Genomic DNA, 25,104 nt, shown 5'->3' with positions numbered 1-25,104 from the left:
CACCATTAAAAAAGGGAGGGCACTCTGAGTAGCTAGTATATAGTATATAGCTAGCTACAATCTGTTATAGCTGATGAATACACATAGCAGCATATAATCACCTCTCAGCAGTGACGTATCTACACCCGGGCATACCCGGGCATTTGCCCAGGCATCAGCTCATCTTGCCCGGGCATCAGAAAATCTTCTGGCGTGGCAGCCACGCATGAAAATACACTGCTCACAATTCAGTAATTACAAATCTATCCACCATTGACTGTAGCGAACGTTTGCAGCGAATTCTTGCATGGAAAATAAGCGCTGCGTGTTTAATTAAGAGTCTGATTTCTAATAATAGCCCCGTAGATTACGAGTTGCTATATTTAAATCTGAAAAACAGAGATATGCCCACCCAAAATCTAGTGAATAGTGCCAATTTGTAGTCTCATCTAAGTGATGATAGTTAGACCGCGTGAAGTTGAAAACGACTAGCTGTTTGGCTACTTGATTTCAGCAGGTAGTGGTCTAATTCTGAATAGTCAGCGCCCGGATTTATTGCGATACAACTACGACGAAGGAATGTCAAGGGAATAACGTGAGAGAACTGCTGACGATACTTTGTAGGACCACTCAGCAGGGCGTGGTAGAGTTGGCGGGTGGTTGCAGGGAATGGATGCCCCTAGTGAGTACGTAGATGAACCAGTGTCATGATGGTTTTGTGATCCACACAAGTACAAGTCAGTACAAGAAATCTATCAGTTCAATAGCATTGTTCATTATGAGTTGGAAGTATCCTTTTGTATGGCACGTGATGCTGCAGTCCCACAATCGATTACATGCATCGTAGCTAGAGACTAGTATGGAGTGATTGCAGACTGATGAGCTATTATATGCATACAGATAAGAGTTAATAACTGTAGCTAGCCATGCCATGCACTTGAAAACAACAATTTGATGAATGCACGTATGAACCCACACAGATTGTTCACTGGACCAGGTGTACAGGTAAATGGGCTTGCCCGGGCATCATGTTTGGGCTAGATACTCCCCTGCCTCTCAGTAGTAGTCACTGTTGAATTTTACTATTTAGGCCATTGCAGAAGATTGTGAAATCTTACTAATTACTTTTAGAGGTACAAAGGTGCTGGGTAACAGTTTGAGTTCGCTAAAGAGAGGAGATATGTCTGCCTTTCAACCTAAAATATTTAATATGTCAGTAATTCTTGAGCTATAAACTTTAGTGTGTTGGAACTCACCAACGGTTGAAGCTATGTGTACCAATTTTTCACACAATTTACAACAGTTCTGTACCTTCAAGAGCATCTATTAAAAATTGAAGAGGAAGGAGTAGGGATGAACTAGGCCAAGTTATGGGCCTTCCTGGTCTCAAAACAGGCTTAAATAAAAGGATAATTACAGCACAGGTCTTTATTCAACACCACGGAGCTGTACTGCCACATACAACCATAACCAGAGCTCCATTAAGACCCTAAACCACACGTATGGATTGCCACTGGTCTTGAGGAAATCAGCCAGCAAAAGCAGACCACTAAAGTCTAGTAGCTGATTTTGATTGTGAAATTTGATAGTTTATTCATGTAGTTTTGTGTTCTTGGTGAACAATCTAATCTGCTAACATAGACAATAAGATTGGTTTTCCCAGATCCAGTCACATGTACTGTGTCCATTACTGTCATAATATTTTTTGCAATAAAAATTAACAAACAAGTATGCAAAAAAAATGGAATTTTCAACTAAAGTAGGGACCATAGCACATTGATAAAAGTACTGAAACAAGCTGGAGTAGTGCACGATATTAAATCACAGTAAAACAACAAGAAGTGTTAATATCCCTACTGTGCATTTCCATTATGGTATCTTGAGCACAGTAGGGAATCAGATATAGCACTTCTTATTGTTTTACTGTGATTTAATATCATGCACTACTCCAGCTTGTTTCAGTACTTTTTATCGATGTGCTATGGTCCCTACTCTAGTTGAAAATTCCAAATGTTTTGTGTACTTGTGTAATAGTACAGTTTCATTGTACTATGTGGGAATGATTTACAGAACACAACCATGGAAATAGTCCTGGAGTGAAAGAGTTCACTAATTTTTCATATCATAAAATAATAGGGATTACTTTGTACTGCTTAAAAGCCTAAAATCTCTATCTGTATTATACTGTATTACAAAATCAGTTTTGTTACTTTTGTATGCATTTCTATACTGATATTTAGCAAAACAATATGAACAAAAATTTGGAATTTAAAGTTCAAATGCTCATTTGTCCCTTAAACCCACATAGTCCAGGAAACTGGGTCTAAACGTAATAAATGTGCGTGCCTTGCACAAAGCACTGTATCTTTTGAAGCGTCTGTCCTGTGACTATGTAATTTATGTCATTCTACCACAAGTAACAAGGATTAAAATGATACCTAGGGTTATACCCTAATGCTTAAGTCAATGGTGAGGCCACTATAGCTCCATCAGTATCCTTTTAGTAAGATAAAACACAAACCCTTTACACTCGTACCTTATATGATCCATAACTTGATGGTTCAACTTGTAACAAGTTCTGTTTGCTTCACCATTAAATTTTCTATCAAGCCATATAGCATGTATGACTTACATCTACAATCAAAATTAAATGTGTGGCAAGAATTTTGAAACCAGAAACACAAGTCACTGTTGTTTGTCACTTTGTAACAAGTAAGCTGCAGCAATCACAGTGTTCATTATATCTTATATTAAGCTTCTTTGATTAGCCCAGTGAACAGACTTTCAATCAATGTGTAGTTTAGGCTATAAGAATTACGTTATCCCATCTAATATTGTCATGCATGCTGTATCGTGTAAACGCTCATAGTCTAAAAGTTCTTTGTGGGTTTAAGGGTTAAGGATAGTAGAAATTAGAAAGTGATGACGCATTGTAGTCAGCACAGGGAAACCATTATGTGCTACCACAAATTGACAGCTTGTGCAGTCAATAAAAAAATAAGATGAAGTCTCTGTTGTGTGCATTGCACTGTACATACTGCAGTATGCCAAAGATACCTGTCTTGTTGAAGCAACACTGTTGTAATAAACCAAGCCTGTAACCTTAGCCAATAGTGGATTATCTGAATGCGTCAGTAAGTCAATCAGTAAGTCAGTCAGTCTGTCAATCAGTCATTCAGTATTAAAAAACACTTCAGGTCACACTGATGGCACTCTTGGGCTTGATTATACAGTACCTAATCAATACTGCCAAAGCACCATGGAAGTATCGTGAGTGTGGTCAATATAATTTGTGTGTGAAAGTACGAACCTTTCTAACATGCAGTAGTGTACAACATGATACATATGTAATCAATTTGTTCTTATTTATTTCATTTTCATTTTAGAAATCATGAACATGGTGCTGTGAACATTTTAAATTCACCAAAAGTCATAGTAAAGAACTGTACATTTTTAAACAATACCTCCAGTAGCTTTTTTACTAGAAAACCATTTCAGGGGAATGCAGGAGGTCTTTCAATAGGTCACAACATTAAACTTGCAACTCTGTCTCTAAGCACAGTTGATATCCTAGTAACTGATTGCAACTTTACCTATAATCATGCTGCTCCACCTTCACATCTACTAGCATCCCTGAATGGTGCACTGGCAAGGGGCACTTTCAGTGGACGAGGTGGAGGTTTATCCATACCAGTAAATATCACTGGTGAATTCAACTGTACTGTTAATAACAGTGTGTTTGTAAACAACTTTGCTGATGTACTTGGAGGAGGTGCTTACATTTTTATTAGTGTGATTACTTTAAACCAGACATATATGTTTGGAAACAATATTTTCAGAATGAATTCAGCTGATTTTGGAGGTGGTTTGTGTTTTGTAAGTTATGTACTTGCGCTGACGAATTTCTTTCAAAGTACTATTTTGTACAACTGTACATTTGCAAACAACTTTGCTAACAGTATTGGTGGAGGCATATTCTTGTTACCATCATTTCGTGGTTTGGGAGGTACTTCTGTGAGATTTGAAAGATGTGGGTTTCATTCCAACTTAGCTGTACATCATGGTGGTGCAGCAGAAGTTATATCATCTAATCGCTATGGTAACAGACAAAATCAAATCCCAGTGGAGTTTGTGCACTGGTGAGAATTGTGCATCAGATTATGTGATAAATGTACAGCGTGCAGTAGCTTCTTTGTCTTTCATTACATTTTTTTACACATTCACTATAATATTGTTTTAATAATTTGCAGCACTTTATGTCTTGTGTATTGTCTAGTGTGTTTGATGATAACTTTGGTGCTGATGGTGCTGCTGTTAGTCTCTATTATCGTAGTGCAAGACTTGATAATGTGACATTTAGTAACCAAAGGGGAACAGCAGTAAGGGTAAGCACTATATTACTTAGATAGCTAATAATTCTCACCTTAAAATATAACTTAAGGAAGAATAGCAATAGCTTTTATGCTGGAGTCATTACTAAATGTACAGTGATTGTTACAGTGTACCATCAGATATTGTTCAAGGCACTAAAGTTTGCAATGTGTGTAAGGAAATTATGTGACCGGTTTTTATATAACCCGGCTTCCACACACACAAAATCAAACTTCGGTTTTTACCAGAGAATGGATTGCTGGTCTAATACACTATCATATTCCACTCTGTATTTCCTTCAGGACTGGCAAGTCTGGTTTCTGCAGCAGCTTTCTTCTGACCCTGTCAAAGCCACGAGTGGAAGATTGGTGCCATTAACTGGCCATGGCTTTGTTATAATGGTGTGTAGTGAGCTGGGACTTCACAGAGAGTTAGCCAATAGTGTTCTCAATCGATTTTAGGGCCATGGAGGACCATGAAGGGCCCAAACTTGGCCTCTGCATTCCATTCATCTTCTTGCTCCATTTTATACTCCTATACCCACCCACCACCCACCACCCACCACTCCTATTACTACCACTTGTGATATTATTACCTACTCAAAAAAACTGCCCAAAATGTGGCATATTTTTGGTATCAGAAACTTATAACCCACACAGTGATAGCTAGTAAATAGATGAATAATTGGTGCAAATTTTGTTTGCACAGCTGTAGGCACTGGGAAGTTACTACATAATGATTACTCCTAACGAAGCTTTGTGCGTCGAAGCCAAGTTTTGTCAAATTCAGTCACATGCATCTACAAAGTGTGGTACATTTACTTATATGCCACAGTTTGCCGTAGTATATCAGTTATATACCACAGCACAGCGCTTTTCACAGTGTGATATATATATAGCTATGCTTACCATATATGGTGTAACTTCACACATTCCGTGAAATCCTTATCTAAATGGTAAATAAATCTCTAATAACAAGCACCTAAATCAACCAAAAATTATTCACCTCAGCAATTTTCATGATCTCTTGTTTCCTTCACTAATCGCGAGTATGTAGATGGGCATGGCACTGCTAAAGAATTTAAAACATCTAATCCATCATAGATGTCTACTCATTTTGATTTTCAACAGGTGCTGTTTTATTATAACTTGCTATCTATAATCATTTCATCTACTGGGGTGTAGAATATATTTATAACACGATTACTCAGGGTATGACAAAATATACACACTCATGCCCTGCAGGCACTTGTGCATATATTTCTGTCATATCCCTCATAAGCATGTTATAACTATAAAATATAAGATACTTATTATTAAATAGCTGTGTACTATACTCAGATTTTTGTTAAGTGTGTGTAACAAATAATGGTTGTCTTTTCTTTACAGTGTATTTGCCAAGATGAATAGGTTTTCATTTTAAAAACTTTAACTATAACATTATGCAAGTCTAAGTGAATTGAAAATGTGACCAAATTTTGGAAAATCATCCATATGGGTGCACATGAAATAATAGAATTTTCAGGTTTAGTGGATTGCTAATAAGTGCAGTGCACAGCTTTAAAAATATTTTAAGAATTTTCTTACAGTACATAATTGAGAATGGCTTACAATCATTAGCAAGTTGATTTTCAGTATAAAGTTTGTTATTTGATCATTAAATATTAATTTTTAGTGCCCATACGGCTGATTGTACAAAATTTGGTCACAAATTCCATTGCAGCAGGTTGCACTGAAAGTGCTTCAATGTGTGCAGTAGGACAAACCATCTGAAATTAGCTGTTATGTAGCTACTGTATATACGTAGTGTAATTAAAAATCTGTTTAAAGGTGAAGTAGGTTCTGATGACAAAAAAGTAGTGAAATAAGAAATATGAATGTTAGTACAGCTGTAGTTAATCTATATGTCTTGAAAAAATCTCTACATTGGAATATTACCATCATTTTTCAATGGCAAAGTAAGGATTTTCCCACATACATGTAGACTAGCCTACCATCTATCACATATATTATGTTGTTTAACTATATATTCTATACTTTATATTGCTAAAATCCTACTTCATTTTAAAAGTAATTGCACTAGTCTGTTTACTTTCTGTTATAGAAGTATGGCTACAGTGTGATAAACAGGTGTGGCTGTGACTGCTTTATCAGAGTATCTTGTTCTCATGGATGTGATATACACAATATATTAAAAGGCATGGTTCAATGTAGTGTCTTGCTTACAACTGATTGTAGCTAGGTCATTAAGAATGGTTGTCACCCAATTCTAATGAGGGCAGAGTGGATTATAACGGTCGGCCATCAGACATTTACCGACCAATTAGCTCGAAGACTGCCCAATTACTTACTGAACCGGTCAAGGATGGCCGGCTGCTAAAAAAATTGATATACTCTAATAGAACAGTCAGCAACTCTAATAGAGCCGTCAAATAGGTTTTTAAAAGGTGTACCTAAAAGGTTCAGAAAAGTGAGAAAAAAGTTGTCTGACTTCGGGAATCGAACCTGCACCTTACAATGAAGTCCAATCTGCACCGTTCTACCACATGCTCACACACTACAAGGGGGTGGCACTCCAATATATCCTGTACTCCTACCTTCGTCCTCAGTCAAAGTGAAAGTCAAATGTCAAGTTAGAATTTTGCAGCTGGTCAAAGGACAAGTGTGATTTGTAAAGTGTATACCACAATCGGTACTTTTTAGAATAGCAACGTGAACATAATTTTACTAAAATATACAGAAATTCGGTCAAGGGTCAAGTGCAATTTTTATTAAAAGTCAAAGGTGAAGGTTTATTTTTCAAGTTTGACCACTTTGACCGAGGACAAAGATTGGAGTACAGGATATATTGGAGTGCCACCGCCTTGCACTATTTCAGTGGCTTCTAAAGGGGTTTTAAATGTCCTGCAGTTAAAACCATAACTGATATAGATACATGTCACAAAACATCACATTGGATAATTTCATATCAAATCATCATAGCTAATGTTATTATTACAGATTTATTGTGTATATGGCTTAACAATGATGCAGTGCATGGCTGCTGAAGGAGTTTTGGGGTATCAAAATACTCACATCCAAGCTTTGAAAATCCAATTGTTTTCAGGGGGTATGCCCCAACTTGGCACGCTCATGCATGCTGCTAAGTATTGCCATACAATGTCAGATCATGTCAGATCAACTTTGACTTTGATCTGACATAATGTCATATCAGCGAAGACTAGTTATAATCCTCTCTGAATGAGGGTGTAGCAGCATGTTCTGATCATTGCTCCTTAAATTAAGGTGACATGGTGGTGAAGCAGTTGTCAGCAGTCTTCCAGTATTGTTATTAACATTTTTGAAGTGCTTTATCTTTCTCTACACAGAGCTCAGGGGAATTTTACCAACAAGGAAGCATGGACCTATGTTCCTGCTGTATAAAGAAGACCATTTCATCTACAAACTACTGTATCAAATGGTACAGTAGTACCGTTTATGTAGGGATCTCCTGAAAATTTCATGCGCCGCCAAAAATTCTGCTTTCAATAATCATCCTAGAGACATATTACAAGATGAAAGTCACCTTTACGGAATAGTAATAAGTCCATATAATACAGCAAAACACTTACAGGTAGCTGGATATAGAATTTTTTAAAAATCACCAAAACTTCAGTTTTAGACTGACTGCCTGACTGACCATAGTTGCAAGGATAGAGGCCAAATGAAGCAGTGCATGGCCACCATTTTATATCATAATAACAAGCTCACCACTTTTGGGGTTCTGACAAGTGTAGGTCCTCTGTGCCTTGTCCTGTCTTTTATCTTCAATCAGTCTTCTTCTTCAATCTTAGTGAGACATTATTATTCCGTATCAACACTTTCTTTCAGCTGCATATTTAGATGCCACAGAATTATTTGAGAGCTGGATTTCAGAAGTGCTTCAGTCCTGGCACTGCTATTAGAGATATACCGTACTAGCTAGATATCTGCAACTTCGCAATTGGGATACCGTTTGCGATAGGTTTTACAACCACACCCAGCAAATAAAGATCTAGGTAGACTAATAGTGATACTTGATAATCTAGCTATTTACTTAACAGTAAACAAGATGACCTCATCCCTTATTGGTCTAGCTTGCTCTCTCACGATACTCTTACTAATACAACAGTCACTCTAATACAACATTCATGTGTGATATTCTAATAGAATAGTCACAAGTTACACTGTAGATGTACTACAACAAAAAGCTAAACAAATTAGTATTTTAAATTTAAAAATGAAGTAGGGATCTATGCAATAAAAAGTAGTGAAACAAGCGATGAATGATGGTATTACAGCATACAGTAGCTCGGTGAGAAAGTCCCTACTTTGGCACATTAGCTATTATAACAATTGTTTTGTTCAATGCCAAAGTAGGGACTTCCCACAAAGCTATGCTATAATAGCTACCATCATTCATCTCTTGTTTTACTACTTTTTATTGCATTGATCCCTATATACTTCATTTTTAAATTAGCAATTTTTTTAAATACTAGTGTTATAAGACTTTTATAATATTACTTAAGCAAGTTTATAAACAAACGCCAAGTGATAATTGTCCCCCCTTTGAAAATCAGTAATTCTTAGTAATGTTCGTTTCCTGCATATTATGGTCAACACTGGCTACAGAGCTCACAAAACTCACACCAAGCTTGGAAAAGCAGCTTTACTGCTAATACACCTAACCATAGCATGATGGATATACGAGGGAACATTCCTAAATCTGTCCATGACTAACATTTAAAAGCTTGGCCTGTTACGACAAACTGTTGTGGGAAAAACAGGTGCTTGATTGTGCAGTTACACAATCAATGCGGATTTCATAGTGGCGTGTTCAACATATAGTAGCATTCTGTGAGGATTTTTATTCAACAGGAGCTTGTTCTGAGGGATTGTTACAATGTATATTCTACACGTTAAACACCTCAGCAAGGATTATCACCACCATCATTATTATGCTAGTACAATTAAGTTGTGCCAGCATTGCTAATACACTATGCATATTTGTGGGTTATTATTACACAACAGTGGCATCATAGGTTACAAAGTTTCTATTGATAAGGGCTCTTGATATCCATTTGAACGCCACCTTAAGGAAAGTGTCGATAGGGAAAATATACACCTTGTTATGGTTTTCTTGCATGAAAAGATGCAATTGAATTCGAAGTTAAAAGGACACCTGTGAGTTTGTTATTGTGATTGCATCATGCACTGCTTTCTGTGCTTACTAGGCAGGCAGGCAGGATTACTGTTTTGTTTGATAAGAGATCTTCCTGGTTCTGCTATAAACCTATTGTTCTGTATTCAGTAAATAATTACCCAGGTCAGAGGAGCAATCTTGAGTTGATTAGACAACTAAGAAATTAAACAGATTTACGTGAAATAGATACTTTATTGCTATTAGTCATAAATGCATTTAAATTGGCTAGTAATAAAACATAATTGCTATGCTAGAACAGATAGTCATAGACTAATCATGAAGATATTTGTGGTTTTAAGTACATAAGCTTAGTAAGCTAGGGCTCTACCAATAGTAGGTGACATTGAGACATTATTTCAATGTATTATAATACCGTAACAGCAGAAAATTTAATAGGAAAAAATATATTTGGCAAATTGAATAACGTGTCTATTTTGACAAAATTACATTTTATGATGCCTGTTACTCACGGGGCACACACTAATCATGCATGGATCACATTTCAGAATTTCAGATGGTGTCAGAAAGCCCAATGGTAGCTCAGGCAATAGCTTTGAGTATCACAAGGCCGAGCTTCCACGAATGCAAATGTAGCTACAGTAGCCATGTGGAGTGCATCAGTAGGAGAGTCACTTGGTAGGAGAATACTTTGCAGGTGTGTACAAAATCTGAACAGTATAGGAAATGTCTGGCTGCAGCTGATACTCAGTATCTAGTACATCTTCCAATGCTGGCTAGATATTTATCAGAGTATATGCATAGGCTGGGTAGGTTTACAGGTTTTCCATTGGATTTTTTGTGTTTTCGATCTTTGTAGCTAGCCAACAGATTTAAATTTGATGGTTTCAGTGAAAATGTGCCAATCGCCAAATTTAATTCCCTTCAATTTTTCTGTTTATCCTTGCTGTGATCTGCTAAAGTTATCTATATTTTTCGAAATATTTGTGAGAATGGGCCAACAAGGTTTCTATGTTATTAGAAATCCAAGGACGATGTGGGTGAGGCTACCCACATACGTAATTACTAAGGTTGCAGGTTGAGGTAATATTATTGATAATTGTGGGTATCTAAGTCCACATTGCCTGAGGGACTCTAAATAGAGTAGAAACCAGTGTCAGCCCATTATAAGTGATTTAGAGATTTCTGAATGAAGTAGGTAAAGAAAGAGTGGGGAAAACTGTGCATGCTAGCATTGGAAATTATCCTTAAGTCGAGTTGATAGTGTCATTGCCTCTTGAATTGATCATGTCAGTTTCACTGCACTAGTGTGACATTTATAACATTATGTGACGATAGTGCTAGTATCAAATTACTATGCCGGGCTAGAATGATGCTTGTCTTGTCCAGAAAGTAAGCTATTAGCAAACTGTGGATACTAATATCGAGATTTACTTGTATCCTTTGAGTTTACCTAGTTGTGTCAGTGCCACACCATGAGATAGGTACATTGAACTCCTAGACTATCCGAATGCTAATGATACTTTGTCTTGTTCAGAAAGTACGTATGCTAATAGTCAAAGAACATTTCGTTTTTGGCATTGCTAATTTTAGTTTGATGAATGTAGTAAACAACCACTGATGAGACCACACTCTATCTATTTTTAGTAACTCCGCCACAGGTTTCTATTGGATTTGGTAAACTCAGACATCAAAGGAAATATTGCATAAAATATGTGACCCAGTCTGGGAAAACTGTGCTTATCGCCTATTTAAAAGTATTGAGAAATGTCGGTTTTAAGTATTTAGTGTGCTGTAGCTTGCCAATGGTCGAAGCTATGTGTACCAAATTTTCACACGTTTTGCACCAATTCCTTACCTTCCACAGCATCCACTGTGCAAGTAACCAACAACTAAGTTTCCCGCCATTTTAGATAGTTTTTAAACTGAGGTTGACTGTATCAGCCGAGCTGCAAATGGGTGGGAGGCAGGGGCCTGGAAGGCGGGCAAGATGGTTTTCAAAAATTGAAAAGGAAGGCATAGGGATGAATTAGGCCATGTTTTCGGCCATTGAGGCCTCACAATTGGTTAAAGTGAAAGGAAATTCATAGCAAAGGTACTTATTCAATACCACAGAGCTGTACAGCCACATACAGTCATCCCCAAGCTGACCAGAGCTCCATTAAGGCCCCACACCGCACGTACAGATCGCCACTGGACTTGGAAAAAGCAGCCAGCAAAACCAGACCACTCATGTCTAGCTGATTTTGATTGTGGAATTAGATAGTTTATTCATGTAACCTTATGTCCTGGGTGAAAAATTGAATATGCTGACATGGGCAATAAGACTTGTTTGTCAGACTGGATCACATATTCTAAAGTATGATAACAGTTTAGTATGCACTGATATGTATTACATACAGTGTATTGGAATTTTTTTTTTTTACAGGTGGTTGGCACTACAATTAAATTTAGTGGACCAGCCACATTTATTCACAACAATGCTGAAGCTGTCAATGGAGGTGCAATTATTCTAATATCATTCAGCCAAATTTTCTTGTATCATGGAGCAAATATTGACTTTATTGGTAACACTGGAAAGTATGTATTATATTTTGTATTTTTAGCTACGTACATACAGTATGTACACACTACTGTGCTTTTGTAAGTAGGCTTGAGTTTCAAAATATAGCTAGTTATATATACGAAAATTGCCCATAGTAATGTGTGCAATGTGAGTTAATCACCTACATACATGGAGACACAAGTGTGCTAAAGTTAGGGGGGGGGGGTAAAATATGTATTGAGTAGTAGAGGTGTGCAAAGCACGTCCATCACACAAAGTATGTTAATTCTGGGGGGGTGTGGGGGCATGCTCATGTCCCCACCCACACCCCAAGAAACGTTCAAAATCGGTGTCAAAAGATTGAATTTCAGGGACATTTTTAGTGGTTTTAGCAGTTAATCCAAATTTAATACATGCTGGAAGAGCGAGGCTGTTTTTTTGGTGCTATTTATGGACAAGAAACTATACAGTACTACTCTACTGTATGATGTGTGTGCATTGTGTCTGCGTGTTTCTGTGTATGTACTTGTGTGGATATCTGTACAGGACTGGAGCTTCCATCATTCGTAATGCTAAATCAATTGTTCCATTGGTGTTTGAGAAGACCTTCTATAATCCGCTCTGTTTCATACAGTTTGAAAATCCTACCATACCACCAACTGAAATAAAACAGGTGAATAAATATACTGTACACATTTTCAGTATACGTATGGGCTCATTGTTAATAATCATGTATGTTCATGGAATTACATGCTGTTACAGGTATCCACAAACTTTACAGCAAACAGAGCCATTATAGGATCTGCTGTTTACACTAATAATCTAGCATTGTGTTCTTGGTACTCAAATAATTCACCTTTCTTCTCTAATGAAGCAAATGTAATAAGATGGGAATCTCTGTTCTATAGGTATGTTTGCATTATGAATGTTTTCATACATGGAAATATCAATTTTTCATTGGAATGGCCACTTCATATTTTCACTATGTGATAGTTGGGATGTGTGTTCAGGTGAAATATTAACTCTGGTACCATTCTTTCTTTTGATGTAGTATGTGCTGGTTCATAGATCATAAAAAAGTGAACAAACACGCGTGTTAGAAATTGATTAGAAAAACTGGTATACTAAATAAGTACTGAAGAGTCCATTAACCTCTTTGAAAAGTACAGTACCATAAATGATGAAAGTTCCGTATTTCTTAAATTTGGCAAATCAGCATACGAAACAGGAAATTTGGCCGAATTTACCATGCAACTAATATAGAACAATTGTACAGAATAACTGATCACTGAATCAGTTTTCTTGATTAACATAACTGCACCAAGAATATGTAAATAGCAGTTGTTACAAATGGTAACAATACATATACTTGTACAAATGATTTTACATGTTATTATCCATGATATCTAGTATAGTTAAACAAGTGAGATCAGAAAATATAATGGACTGAGACAAATAGATCAGCTTTTGGATGCTACTTTAACCCTCCAAAATTTCTTTAGACTATGAAGTGTGGCATTACTGAAAAGTCATTAAGACCACACTAATTTGGTCAAGAATCATTACATTATTCCAAAAAATACCTTTATATTCTGTAATATCTTTTTTTTATTAATTACAATAGCTTGCGTAGTATACAGTATATTTGTGTCCTTAAGATTCAGATGTCAGTGCTGCAAGTGCATGGTGTCATGTCATGCATGAGGTCGTTGTTCTGTAAGCTTTATTCAGGGGATCAAGACACACGGTAGTGTGTCGTGCGGCCCAAGAAGCCGGCGCGTAATCAAGACACACGGTAGTGTGTCGTGCGGCCCAAGAAGCCGGCGCGTAACACCCGTGAGTATATTGACAGGAAGAAAGAAAACGCAATTTTCGCACCTCCGTAGCTCTGTGCTTCCTTGATGAAACAAGACGATTTTTGCTGTGGACATGCCCCCCAACTGCAGCACTCTACATTCCAAATTTGAGCGAAATCGCTTCGCGCGTTCCCGAGATATGCGACTTCAAAAATTGGCTGAGTTTCTTCGTTTTTTTCTTCTTCTTCTTCTTCTTCTTATTTTTCTTTTTCTTGTCGCACACTTACAAAAACTGCTATAAAACTCGAACGCGTTATCCGATTGCCTTGAAATTTGGCACACAGAAGGGGGGTATAAAGGCGCATCTCGGTACCAACTTTGGCTGGAATACCATAAACAGACAAAGAGTTATGAGCGATTATGCACGAAAAATAACACCAATATGTTGTCACGCCTACAGGGTAAACCGCGTATGGGAAGAAGCTGAAAATCGGTGGGTGAATAGGTTAACTATTGAACCTCAAACCTTTTGTGGTTTGAAAGAAATCGAGCTAAAAACCAGGAAGATACAGCGAAAAAATCAACAGTGTGTAACAATTACGCAATCGAGATTAGCTAATTTTTAATATTTTTATTTTATTATTATTATTATTATTATGCTTGCCACGCCTACCAGGTAAACCGCTTGGGGTAATGCTTTCAAAATCGCTGTACAGATGGAGTTATCATCTTAGAAAGGCTCTTCAATGGTGTAGAAGAATCAGACTTAAATCCACGGAGTTATAACACGAAATCCAACTTGGTGTAGCAAGTGCGAGATCGAGATACTCTAATAGAGCAGTCATCCTAATAGAGCAGTCACCCTGAACAGAATTAAAGAGATCAGTTAGAAATAAGTAACCTGTATAGAGATCAGCTACAAACAAATCACCCTGTAGAGAGTTCAGCTACAAACAATTCACCCTGTTAAAACATCAGTTAGAAGAAGATTTCTTGTAGAGAGTTCAAATACAAACAAATCACCCTGTTGAAAGATCAGCTAGAAGATGTCACCTTGTAGATAGTTCAGTTACAAAGAAACCACCATGTAGAGAATTCAGCTACAAACTAGTGACCCTGTAGATACATCAGCTAGAAGAAGTTACCTTGTAGAGAGTTCAGCTACAAAGAAACCATTCTGTAAAGAGCTCAGCTGCAAACAAATCACCTATACAGAATTCAGCTACAAACAAATCACCCTGTAGAGAGATCAGCTAGAAGAAGTTACCTTGTAGATAGTTCAGCTACAAACAAATCATCCTGTAGAGAGATCAGCTAGAAGAAGTTACCTTGTAGATAGTTCAGCTACAAACAATTCACCCTGTACAGAGCTCAGTTAAAAGAGGTTTCCTTGTAAAAAGTTCAGCTACAAACAAATCACCCTGTAGAGAGATAAGTAAGAAGAAGTTACCTTGTAGATCGTTCTGCTACAAACAATTCACCCTGTAAAGAGATCAGCTAGAAGAAGTTACCTTGTAGAGAGTTCAGCTACAAAGAAACCATCATGTAGAGAATTCAGCCGCAAACAAATCATGTATAGAGAGTTCAGCTACAAACAAATCTCCCTGTAGAGAGATCAGCTAGAAGAAGTTTCCTTGTAGAGAGTTCTGCTACAAACAAATCACCCTGTAGAAAGATCAGCTAGAAGAAATCACCTCGTAGAGAGTTCAGCTTCAAAGAAACAATCATGTGAGAGTTCAGGTACAAACAAATTGTCCTGTAGAGAGATCAGCTAGAAGAAGTTACCTTGTAGAGAGTTCAGCTACAAAGAAACCATCATGTAGATAGTTCAGGTACAAACAAATCACCCTGTAGAAAGATCAGCTATAGAAGAAATCACCTTGTAGAGAGTTCAGCTACAAAGAATCTATCGTGTAGAGAGTTTAACTACAAACAAATCACCCTGTAGAAAGATCAGCTATAGAAGAAATCACCTTGTAGAGAGTTCAGCTACAAAGAAACCATCATGTAGAGAGTTCAGCTACAAACAAATCGGCCTGTAGAGAGATCAGCTAGAAGAAATTACCTTGTAGAGAGTTCAGCTACAAAGAAACAATCATGTAGAGAGTTCAGCTGCAAACAAATCACCTGTAGAGAGTTCAGCTAGAAACAAGTCACCCTGTAGAGAGATCAGCTAGAAACAAGTCACCTTGTAGAGAGTTCAGCTAGAAGAAGTAACATTGTAGAGCTACAAAGAAGCTACCATGTAGAGTTCAGCTGCAAACAAATCACCCTGTAGAGAACTCAGCTACAAACAAATCGCCCTGTAGAAAGATTAGCTAGAAGAAGTTACTTTATAGGGAGTTCAGCTATGAACAGATCACCCTGTAGAGAGTTCAGCTACAAACAAATCACCCTGTAGAGAGTTAAGTTACAAAGAAACCACCATGTAGAGAGTTCAGCTGCAAAAAAAATCAATCACTCTGTAGAGAGTTCAGCTAGAAGAAGTCACCTTGTAGAGAGTTAAGCTGCAAATAAATCACCCTGTAGAGAATTCAGCTACAAACAAATCACCCTGTAGAAAGATCAGCTAGAAGAAGTTACCTTGTAGAGAGTTCAGCTACAAAGAAACCACCATGTAGAGAGTTCAGCTGCAAACAAATCACCTGTAGAGAATTCAGCTAGAAACAAGTCACCCTGTAGAGAGATCAGCTAGAAACAAGTCACCCTGTAGAGAGTTCAGCTAGAAGAAGTCACATTGTAGAGAGTTCAGCTACAAAGAAACTACCACGTAGAGAATCCAGCTGCAAACAAATCATCCTGTAGAGAGTTCAGCTAGAAGAAGTCACCTTTTAGAGAGTTCAGCTACAAAGCAACCACCATGTAAAGAGTTCAGCTGCAAAAAACTCAATCACCTTGTAGAAAGATCGGCTAGAAGAAGTTACCTTGTAGAGAGTTCAGCTACAAAGAAACCACCATGTAGAGAGTTCAGCTGCAAACAAATCACCTGTAGAGAGTTCAGCTAGAAACAAGTCACCCTGTAGAGAGTTCAGCTAGAAGAAGTCACATTGTAGAGAGTTCAGCTACAATGAAACTCCCATGTAGAGAGTTCAGCTGCAAACAAATCACCCTGTATAGAACTCAGCTACAAACAAATATGCAGTGAAAAAGATCAGCTAGAAGAAGTTACCTTGTAGAGAGTTCAGCTACAAAGAAACCACCATGTAGAGAGTTCAGCTACAAACAAATCACCTGTAGAGAGTTCAGCTAGAAACAAGTCACCCTGTAGAGAGTTCAGCTAGAAGAAGTCACATTGTAGAGAGTTCAGCTACAATGAAACTCCCATGTAGAGAGTTCAGCTGCAAACAAATCACCCTGTAGAGAACTCAGCTACAAACAAATATGCAGTGAAAAAGATCAGCTAGAAGAAGTTACCTTGTAGAGAGTTCAGCTACAAAGAAACCATCATGTAGAGAGTTCAGCTACAAACAAATCTCCCTGTAGAGAGATCAGCTAGAAGAAGTTACCTTGTAGAGAGTTCAGTTTCAAACAAATCACCCTGTAGAAAGATCAGCTAGAAGAGGTCACCTTGTAGAGAGTTCAGTTACAAAGAAACCACCATGTAGAGAGCTCAGCTACAAACTAGTGACCTTGTAGAGACATCAGCTAGAAGAAGTTACATTGAGAGAGTTCAGCTACAAAGAAACCATTATTTAAAGAGCTCAGCTGCAAACAAATCACCTATACAGAATTCAGCTACAAACAAATCACCATGTAGAGAGATCAGCTAGAAGAAGTTATCTTGTAGATAGTTCAGCTACAAAGAAACCACCATTTAGAGAGTTCAGCTTCAAACAAATCACCTGTAGAGAGTTCAGCTACTAACAAATCTCCCTGTAGAGAGATCAGCTAGAAGAAGTTACCTTGTAGAGAGTTCAGCTACAAACAAATCATCCTGTAGAAAGATCAGCTAGAAGAAGTCACCTTGTAGAAAGTTCAGTTACAAAGAAACCACCATGTAGAGAGTTCAGCTACAAACTAGTCACCTTGTAGAGACATCGGCTAGAAAAGTTACCTTGTAGAGAGTTCAGCTACAAAGAAACCATTCTGTTTAGAACTCAGCTACAAACAAATCACCTGTACAGAATTCAGCTACAAACAAATCTCCCTGTAGAGAGATTAGCTAGAAGAAGTTACCTTGTAGAGAGTTCAGCTACAAAGAAACCATCATGTAGAGAGTTCAGCTACAAACAAATCTCCCTGTAGAGAGATCAGCTAGAAGAAGTTACCTTGTAGAGAGTTCAGCTTCAAACAAATCACCCTGTAGAAAGATCAGCTAGAAGAGGTCACCTTGTAGAGAGTTCAGTTACAAAGAAACCACCATGTAGAGAGTTCAGCTACAAACTAGTCACCTTGTAGAGACATCAGCTAGAAAAGTTACCTTGTAGAGAGTTCAGCTACAAAGAAACCATTCTGTTTAGAACTCAGCTACAAACAAATCACCTGTACAGAATTCAGCTACAAACAAATCACCCTGTAGAGAGGTCAGCTAGAAGAAATTATCTTGTACATAGGTCAGCTACAAAGAAACCACCAAGTAGAGAGTTCAGCTGAAAAGAAATCACCCTGAAGAAAATTCAGCCACAAACAAATTGCCCTGTAGAAAGATCAGTTATAAGAAGTTACCTATTAGAGAGTTCAGCTACAAAGAAACCATTCTGTAAAGAGCTCAGCTGCAAACAAATGACCTGTACAGAATTCAGCTACAAACAAATCACCCTGTAGAGAGATCAGCTAGAAGAAGTTACCTTGTAGATCGTTAAGCTACAAAGAAATCACCCTGTAGAGAGATCAGCTAGAAGAAGTTACCTTGTAGAGAGTTCAGCTACAAAGAAACCACCATGTAGAGAGTTCAGCTGCAAAGAAATCACCCTGTAGAAAATTCTGCCACAAACAAATTGCCCTGTAGAAAGATCAGTTAGAAGAAGTTACCTTGTAGAGAGTTCAGCTACAAACAGATCTCCATGTAGAGAGATCAGCTAGAAGAAATTACCTTGTAGAGAGTTCAGCTACAAAGAAACCACCATGTAGAGAGTTCAGCTGCAAAGAAATCACTCTGTAGAAAATGCAGCCACAAACAAATTGCCCTGTAGAAAGATCAGTTAGAAGAAGTTACCTTTTAGAGAGTTCAGCTACAAATAAATCACCCTCTAGAGAGATCAGCTAGAAGAAGTTACCTTGTAGATTGTTAAGCTACAAACAAATCACCCTGTAGAGAGATCAGCTAGAAGAAGTTACCTTGTAGATCGTTCAGCTACAAAGAAACCACCATGTAGAGAGTTCAGCTACAAAGAAATCACCCTGTATAAAATTCTGCCACAAACAAATTGCCCTGTAGAAAGATCAGTTAGAAGAAGTTACCTTGTAGAGAGTTCAGCTACAAAGAAACCATTTTGTAAAGAGCTAAGCTGCAAACAAATCACCTGTACAGAATTCAGCTACAAACAAATCACCCTGTAGAGAGATCAGTTAGAAGAAGTTACCTTGTAGAGAGTGAAGCTACAAACAAATCACCCTATTGAAAGATCAGCTAGAAGAAGTCACCTTGTAGAAAGTTCAGTTACAAAGAAACCACCATGTAGAGAGTTCAGCTACAAACTAGTCACCTTGCAGAGACATCAGCTGGAAAAGTTACCTTGTAGAGAGTTCAGCTACAAAGAAACCATTCTGTTTAGAGCTCAGCTGCAAACAAATCACCTGTACAGAATTCAGCTACAAACAAATCACCATGTAGAGAGATCAGCTAGAAGAAATTACCTTGTAGATAGTTCAGCTACAAACAAATCACCCTGTAGAAAGATCAGTTAGAAGAAGTTACTTTGTAGAGAGTTCAGCTACAAAGAAACCATTTTGTAAAGAGCTCAGCTGCAAACAAATCACCTGTACAGAATTCAGCTACGAACAGATCACTCTGTAGAGAGATTGGCTAGAAGAAGTTACCTTGTAGATAGTTCAGCTACAAACAAATCTCTCTGTAGAGAGATCAGCTAGAAGAAATTACCGTGTAGAGAGTTCAGCTACATAGAAACCATCATGTAGAGAGTTCAGCTGCAAAGAAATCACCACTGCCCAAATTTCAAGACAATAGCTCTTTCCAATCTGAAGTTATCAATTGTCAAAGTTGGCAAATTGGATGTGTGTGGAAGGCCCCTTTTCGCAAATCCGGTCACATATGTATTATATATATAATTTGTACATTTACTGATAAAATATTTAAAGTACATCTACTTCATCTTTTCTTCTTCCTGTAGTAAAGAAAAAAAACATAGGTTAAAAAAGTCCCAAAGCTGGCCATAGGCCGGCTTTGGGGTATACAAATACAAAAAAAAATGAAATCTAATCCAAAACAGCCAAGCTGTAAAAAAAGTGTGCGGCCCTCAGAAAGGCTATGGTGAAAAAAGATGTGAAATCCAAGGTGGCGGCCATGAAATGGCTGTGATGGTAGGTTAATGGTAAAAATTTTAATAACGACAATTCAGGTGAATTTTTGTGCCGCTTCACAAAATTTACCTGAATTGTCATTATTAAAATTTTTACCATTAACCTACCATCACAGCCATTTCTTGGCCGCCACCTTGGATTTCACATCTTTTTTCACCATAGCCTTTCTGAGGGCCGCACACTTTTTTTACAGCTTGGCTGTTTTGGATTAGATACTTATAACTAAAAAGTTTCCAAACTAGAGGATACACATTGAAAAATTTAAAAAAAAAAGTCAGTTGAGCGATTATTTCTGTCTATGAGAGCCACACGTACATATACAGTAAATAAATAATTTTCTATATGGATGGATTATGAGATCGTGTATTTTTACACACAGTGGGGTTCTCAAATTCCTGTAATAATGCATGGGCATGCAGTAATTTTGTGTTTGCAAACTGATACGTATGTGATTTTCATCTAATTATCATATGTTGCTTAGTAATGACAATGTTGACACTGGTCATATGAACTCAACTGATCAAACACTAGCAGTACAAACTCCAGCTGTTGATTTTATTTTGATGAATCAAACTGTAAGTTTATTTTTGGTGGTAGTTTTGTGTTTCTGGTACATGTACGTATGTATGTTTTGTATGGTTGAGCTTACCAATCAATAAATCATACAGCCGTACTGTGGAGTAGGGATCAAAGAGGTTTGGGCTTCCTTGTCCAAAAATACCACTCACTAGCTGCCTCACTTTTCCCTTGTAACATTTTGGCAGAGCCAAACCCATGGATGTCTTTAGAGTGACCCCAAATCCTTCCAACAAGTTTCCATGAAATTAAAAGTTATATGATGTTTTATCTGAATTTTCTACTGACTGCCTAACTAACTTACTAACTAACTGATTCCTTCAGCCAAGCATGACTCGATCTTAGATAAGACTACTGGCTTGATTTTTACTATTCGATATCACTTTGGCCAAAAATGTAAGGCTTTTTCACCAGCTGCAGCAGCTACAATGCACAAATCATAAAATATATTTACAGCTTCAATCCTTTAATTTCTGTAGACTGATTGTGTAGGTGCTTCTTCATACTGTCATTTGTTTGTAATGCTGTATAATGGGTGGAGCTGAAGCAGAATGAGCACTACATTTCAGTAAGGACACACGTTTAGTTAGTTGTAATTTATGTAGTGGCTGGATTGATTGCGGAAGCCAGAGGTGCTTCTCATACTGTTCTTCATTATTAGCACTGTGTACGAAATTGGTGATTTATGATATGTTGGCATAATAGGCACAAACCTAGTTATCAAGACACACGGTAGTGTGTCGTGCGGCCCAAGAAGCCGGCGCGTAACACCCGTGAGTATATTGACAGGAAGAAAGAAAACGCAATTTTCGCACCTCCGTAGCTCTGTGCTGCCTGGATGAAACAAGACGATTTTTGCTGTGGACACTCCCTCCACCTTCAGCACTCCACATTCCAAATTTGAGCGAATTCGCTTCGAGTGTTCCCGAGATATGCGACTTCAAAAATTGGCTTAGTTTCTTCATTTTTTTTCTTCTTATTTTTCTTCCTCTTTTCGCACACTTACAAAAACTGCTATCAAACGCGAACGCCATATCCGATCGCCTTGAAATTTGGCACACAAAAGGGGGGTATAAAGGCGCATCTCTGTACCAACTTTGGTTGGAATACGATAAACAGGCAAAGAGTTATGAGCGATTATTCACGAAACATAACACCAATATGTTGTCACGCCTACAGGGTAAACCGCGTATGGGAAGAAGCTGAAACTCGGTGGGTGAATAGGTTAACTATTGAACCTCAAACCTTTTGTGGTTTGAAAGAAATCGAGCTAAAAACCAGGAAGATACAACAACAAAACCAACAGTGTGTAACAATTACGCAATCGAGATTAGCTAATAAAAAACGACTGCTTGCCACGCCTACCAGGTAAACCGCTTGGGGTAATGCTTTGAAAATCGCTGTACAGATGGAGTTATCATCTTAGAAAGGCTCTTCAATGGTGTAGAAGAATCAGACTTAGAGCCACGGAGTTATAACACGAAATCCAACTTGGTGTAGCAAGTGCGAGATCGAGATACTCTAATAGAGCAGTCATCCTAATAGAGCAGTCATCCTAATAGAGCAGTCACCCGAAGAGAATTCAAGAGATCAGCTAGAAACAAGTAACCTGTATGGAGATCAGCTACAAACAAGTCACCCTGTAGAGAGATCAGCCACAAACAATTCACCCTGTAGAGAGATCAGCTAGAAGAAGTTACCTTGTAGGGAATTCATGCAACTATAGAAAGAGATAATTCAGCTAGAAGAAATCATCTTGTAGAGTTCAGCTACAAAGAAACCACAATGTAGAGAGTTCAGCTACAAACAAATCACCCTGTAGAGAGATCAGCTAGAAGAAGTTAACTTGTAGAGAGTTCAGCTACAAAGAAACCATCATGTAGAGAGTTCAGCTGCAAACGAATCACCTGTAGAGAGTTCAGCTACAAAGAAATCTCCCTGTAGAGAGATCACCTAGGAGAAGTTTCCTTGTAGAGAGTTCAGTTACAAAGAAACCACCATGTAGAGAATTCGTTTACAAACTAGTGACCCTGTAGAGATATCAGCTAGAAGAAGTTACTTTGAAAAGAGTTCAGCTACAAAGAAACCATTCTGTAAAGAGCTTAGCTGCAAAAAAATCACCTGTACAGAATTCCACTACAAACAAGTCATAGAAAGATCAGCTAGAAGAAGTTACCTCGTAGAGAGTTCAGTTACAAAGAAACCACCATGTAGAGAATTCATTTACAAACTAGTGACCCTGTAGAGACATCAGCTAGAAGAAGTTACCTTGTAAAGAGTTCAGCTACATAGAAACCATTCTGTAAAGAGCTCAGCTGCAAACAAATCACCTGTACAGAATTCAGCTACAAACAAATCACCCTGTAGAGAGATCAGCTAGAAGAAGTTACCTTGTTGATAGTTCAGCTACAAACAGATCACCCTGTAGAGAGATCAGCTAGAAGAAGTTACCTTGTAGAGAGTTCAGCTACAAAGAAACCATTCTGTAAAGAGCTCAGCTGCAAAAAAAATCACCTTTACAGAATTCCACTACAAACAAATCACCCTATAGAAAGATCAGCTAGAAGAAGTTACCTCGTAGAGAGTTCAGTTACAAAGAAACCACCATGTAGAGAATTCATTTACAAACTAGTGACCCTGTAGAGACATCAGCTAGAAGAAATTACCTTGTAAAGAGTTCAGCTACATAGAAACCATTCTGTAAAGAGCTCAGCTGCAAACAAATCACCTGTACAGATTTCAGCTACAAACAAATCACCCTGTAGAGAGATCAGCTAGAAGAAGTTACCTTGTAGAGAGTTCAGCTACAAAGAAACCATCATGTGGAAAGTTCAGCTGCAAACAAATCTCCTGTAGAGAGTTCAGCTACAAACCAATCTCCCTGTAGAGAGATCAGCTAGAAGAAGTTTCCTTGTAGAGAGTTCAGCCACAAACAAATCACCCTGTAGAAAGATCAGCTAGAAGAAGTTACCTTGTAGAGAGTTCAGTTACAAAGAAACCACCATGTAGAAAGTTCAGCTACAAACTAGTGACCTTGTGGATACATCAGCTAGAAGAAACTACCTTGTAGAGAGCTCAGCTACAAAGAAACCATTCTGTAAAGAGCTCAGCTGCAAACAAATCACCTGTACAGAATTCAGCTACAAACAAATCACCCTGTAGAAAGATCAGCTAGAAGAAGTCACCTTGTAGAGAGTTCAGCTACAAAGAAACCACCATGTAGGGAGTTCAGCTAGAAGAAGTTACCTTGTAGAGAGTTCAGCTACAAAGAAACCATCATGAAGAGAGTTCAGCTGCAAACAAATCTCCCTGTAGAGAGTTTAGTTAGAAGAAGTTACCTTGTAGAGAGTTCAGCTACAAAGAAACCATTCCGTAAAGAGCTCAGCTGCAAACAAATCACCTGTACAGAATTCAGCTACAAACAAATCACCCTGTAGAAAGATCAGCTAGAAGAAGTCACCTTGTAGAAAGTTCAGCTACAAAGAAACCACCATGTACGGAGTTCAGCTAGAAGAAGTTACCTTGTAGAGAGTTCAGCTACAAAGAAACCATCATGAAGAGAGTTCAGCTGCAAACAAATCTCCCTGCAGAGAGTTCAGTTAGAAGAAGTTACCTTGTAGAGAGTTCAGCTACAAAGAAACCATTCCGTAAAGAGCTCAGCAGCAAAAAAATCACCTGTACAGAATCCAGCTACAAATAAATCACCCTGTATAGAGAACAGCTAGAAGAAGTTACCTTGAAGAGTGTTCAGTTACAAAGAAACCACCATGGACAGTTCTGTAATAAATATATGTATTATATATATAATTTGTACATTTACTGATAAAATCAGAAATATTTAAGGTACATCTGCTTCATCTTTTCGTCTTCCTGTGGTAAAGAAAAAAAGATAGGTTTAAAAAGCCGTAGGCCAGCTTTGGGGTATACAATACAAAAAGAAGTGAAATCTAATCCAAAACAGCCAAGCTGTAAAAAAAGTGTGCGGCCCTCAAAAAGGCTATGGTGAAAAAAGATGTGAAATCCAAGGTGGCGGCCAAGAAATGGCTGTGATGGTAGGTTAATGGTAAAAATTTTAATAACAACAATTCAGGTGAATTTTGTGCCAATTGACCAAGTGGCACCAAAATTCACCTGAATTGTTGTTATTAAAATTTTTACCATTAACCTACCATCACAGCC

At 37.8% G+C, this 25,104-nt stretch overlaps 1 protein-coding gene across 1 annotated transcript in view; it reads left to right on the top strand.

The window, feature by feature from the left end:
- LOC136257268 (uncharacterized) overlaps window positions 1–25,104 on the top strand; it is a 63,463-nt gene that overhangs the window by 1,403 nt on the left and 36,956 nt on the right. Inside the window, exons 2-7 of the mRNA XM_066050360.1 lie at window positions 3,366–4,118; window positions 4,256–4,364; window positions 11,957–12,108; window positions 12,620–12,746; window positions 12,836–12,981; window positions 20,831–20,924. Of these exons, the coding sequence (XP_065906432.1) occupies window positions 3,366–4,118; window positions 4,256–4,364; window positions 11,957–12,108; window positions 12,620–12,746; window positions 12,836–12,981; window positions 20,831–20,924 (1,381 nt within the window). The remainder of the gene's footprint in view (window positions 1–3,365; window positions 4,119–4,255; window positions 4,365–11,956; window positions 12,109–12,619; window positions 12,747–12,835; window positions 12,982–20,830; window positions 20,925–25,104) is intronic.

This window comes from Dysidea avara, chromosome 6 (genome assembly GCF_963678975.1).
Source record: "Dysidea avara chromosome 6, odDysAvar1.4, whole genome shotgun sequence".
In the NCBI taxonomy this organism is placed as follows: Eukaryota; Metazoa; Porifera; class Demospongiae; order Dictyoceratida; family Dysideidae; genus Dysidea; species Dysidea avara.
The sequence above is the reverse complement of the archived record's forward strand: the minus strand, read 5'-3'. Positions and strand labels throughout refer to the sequence as shown.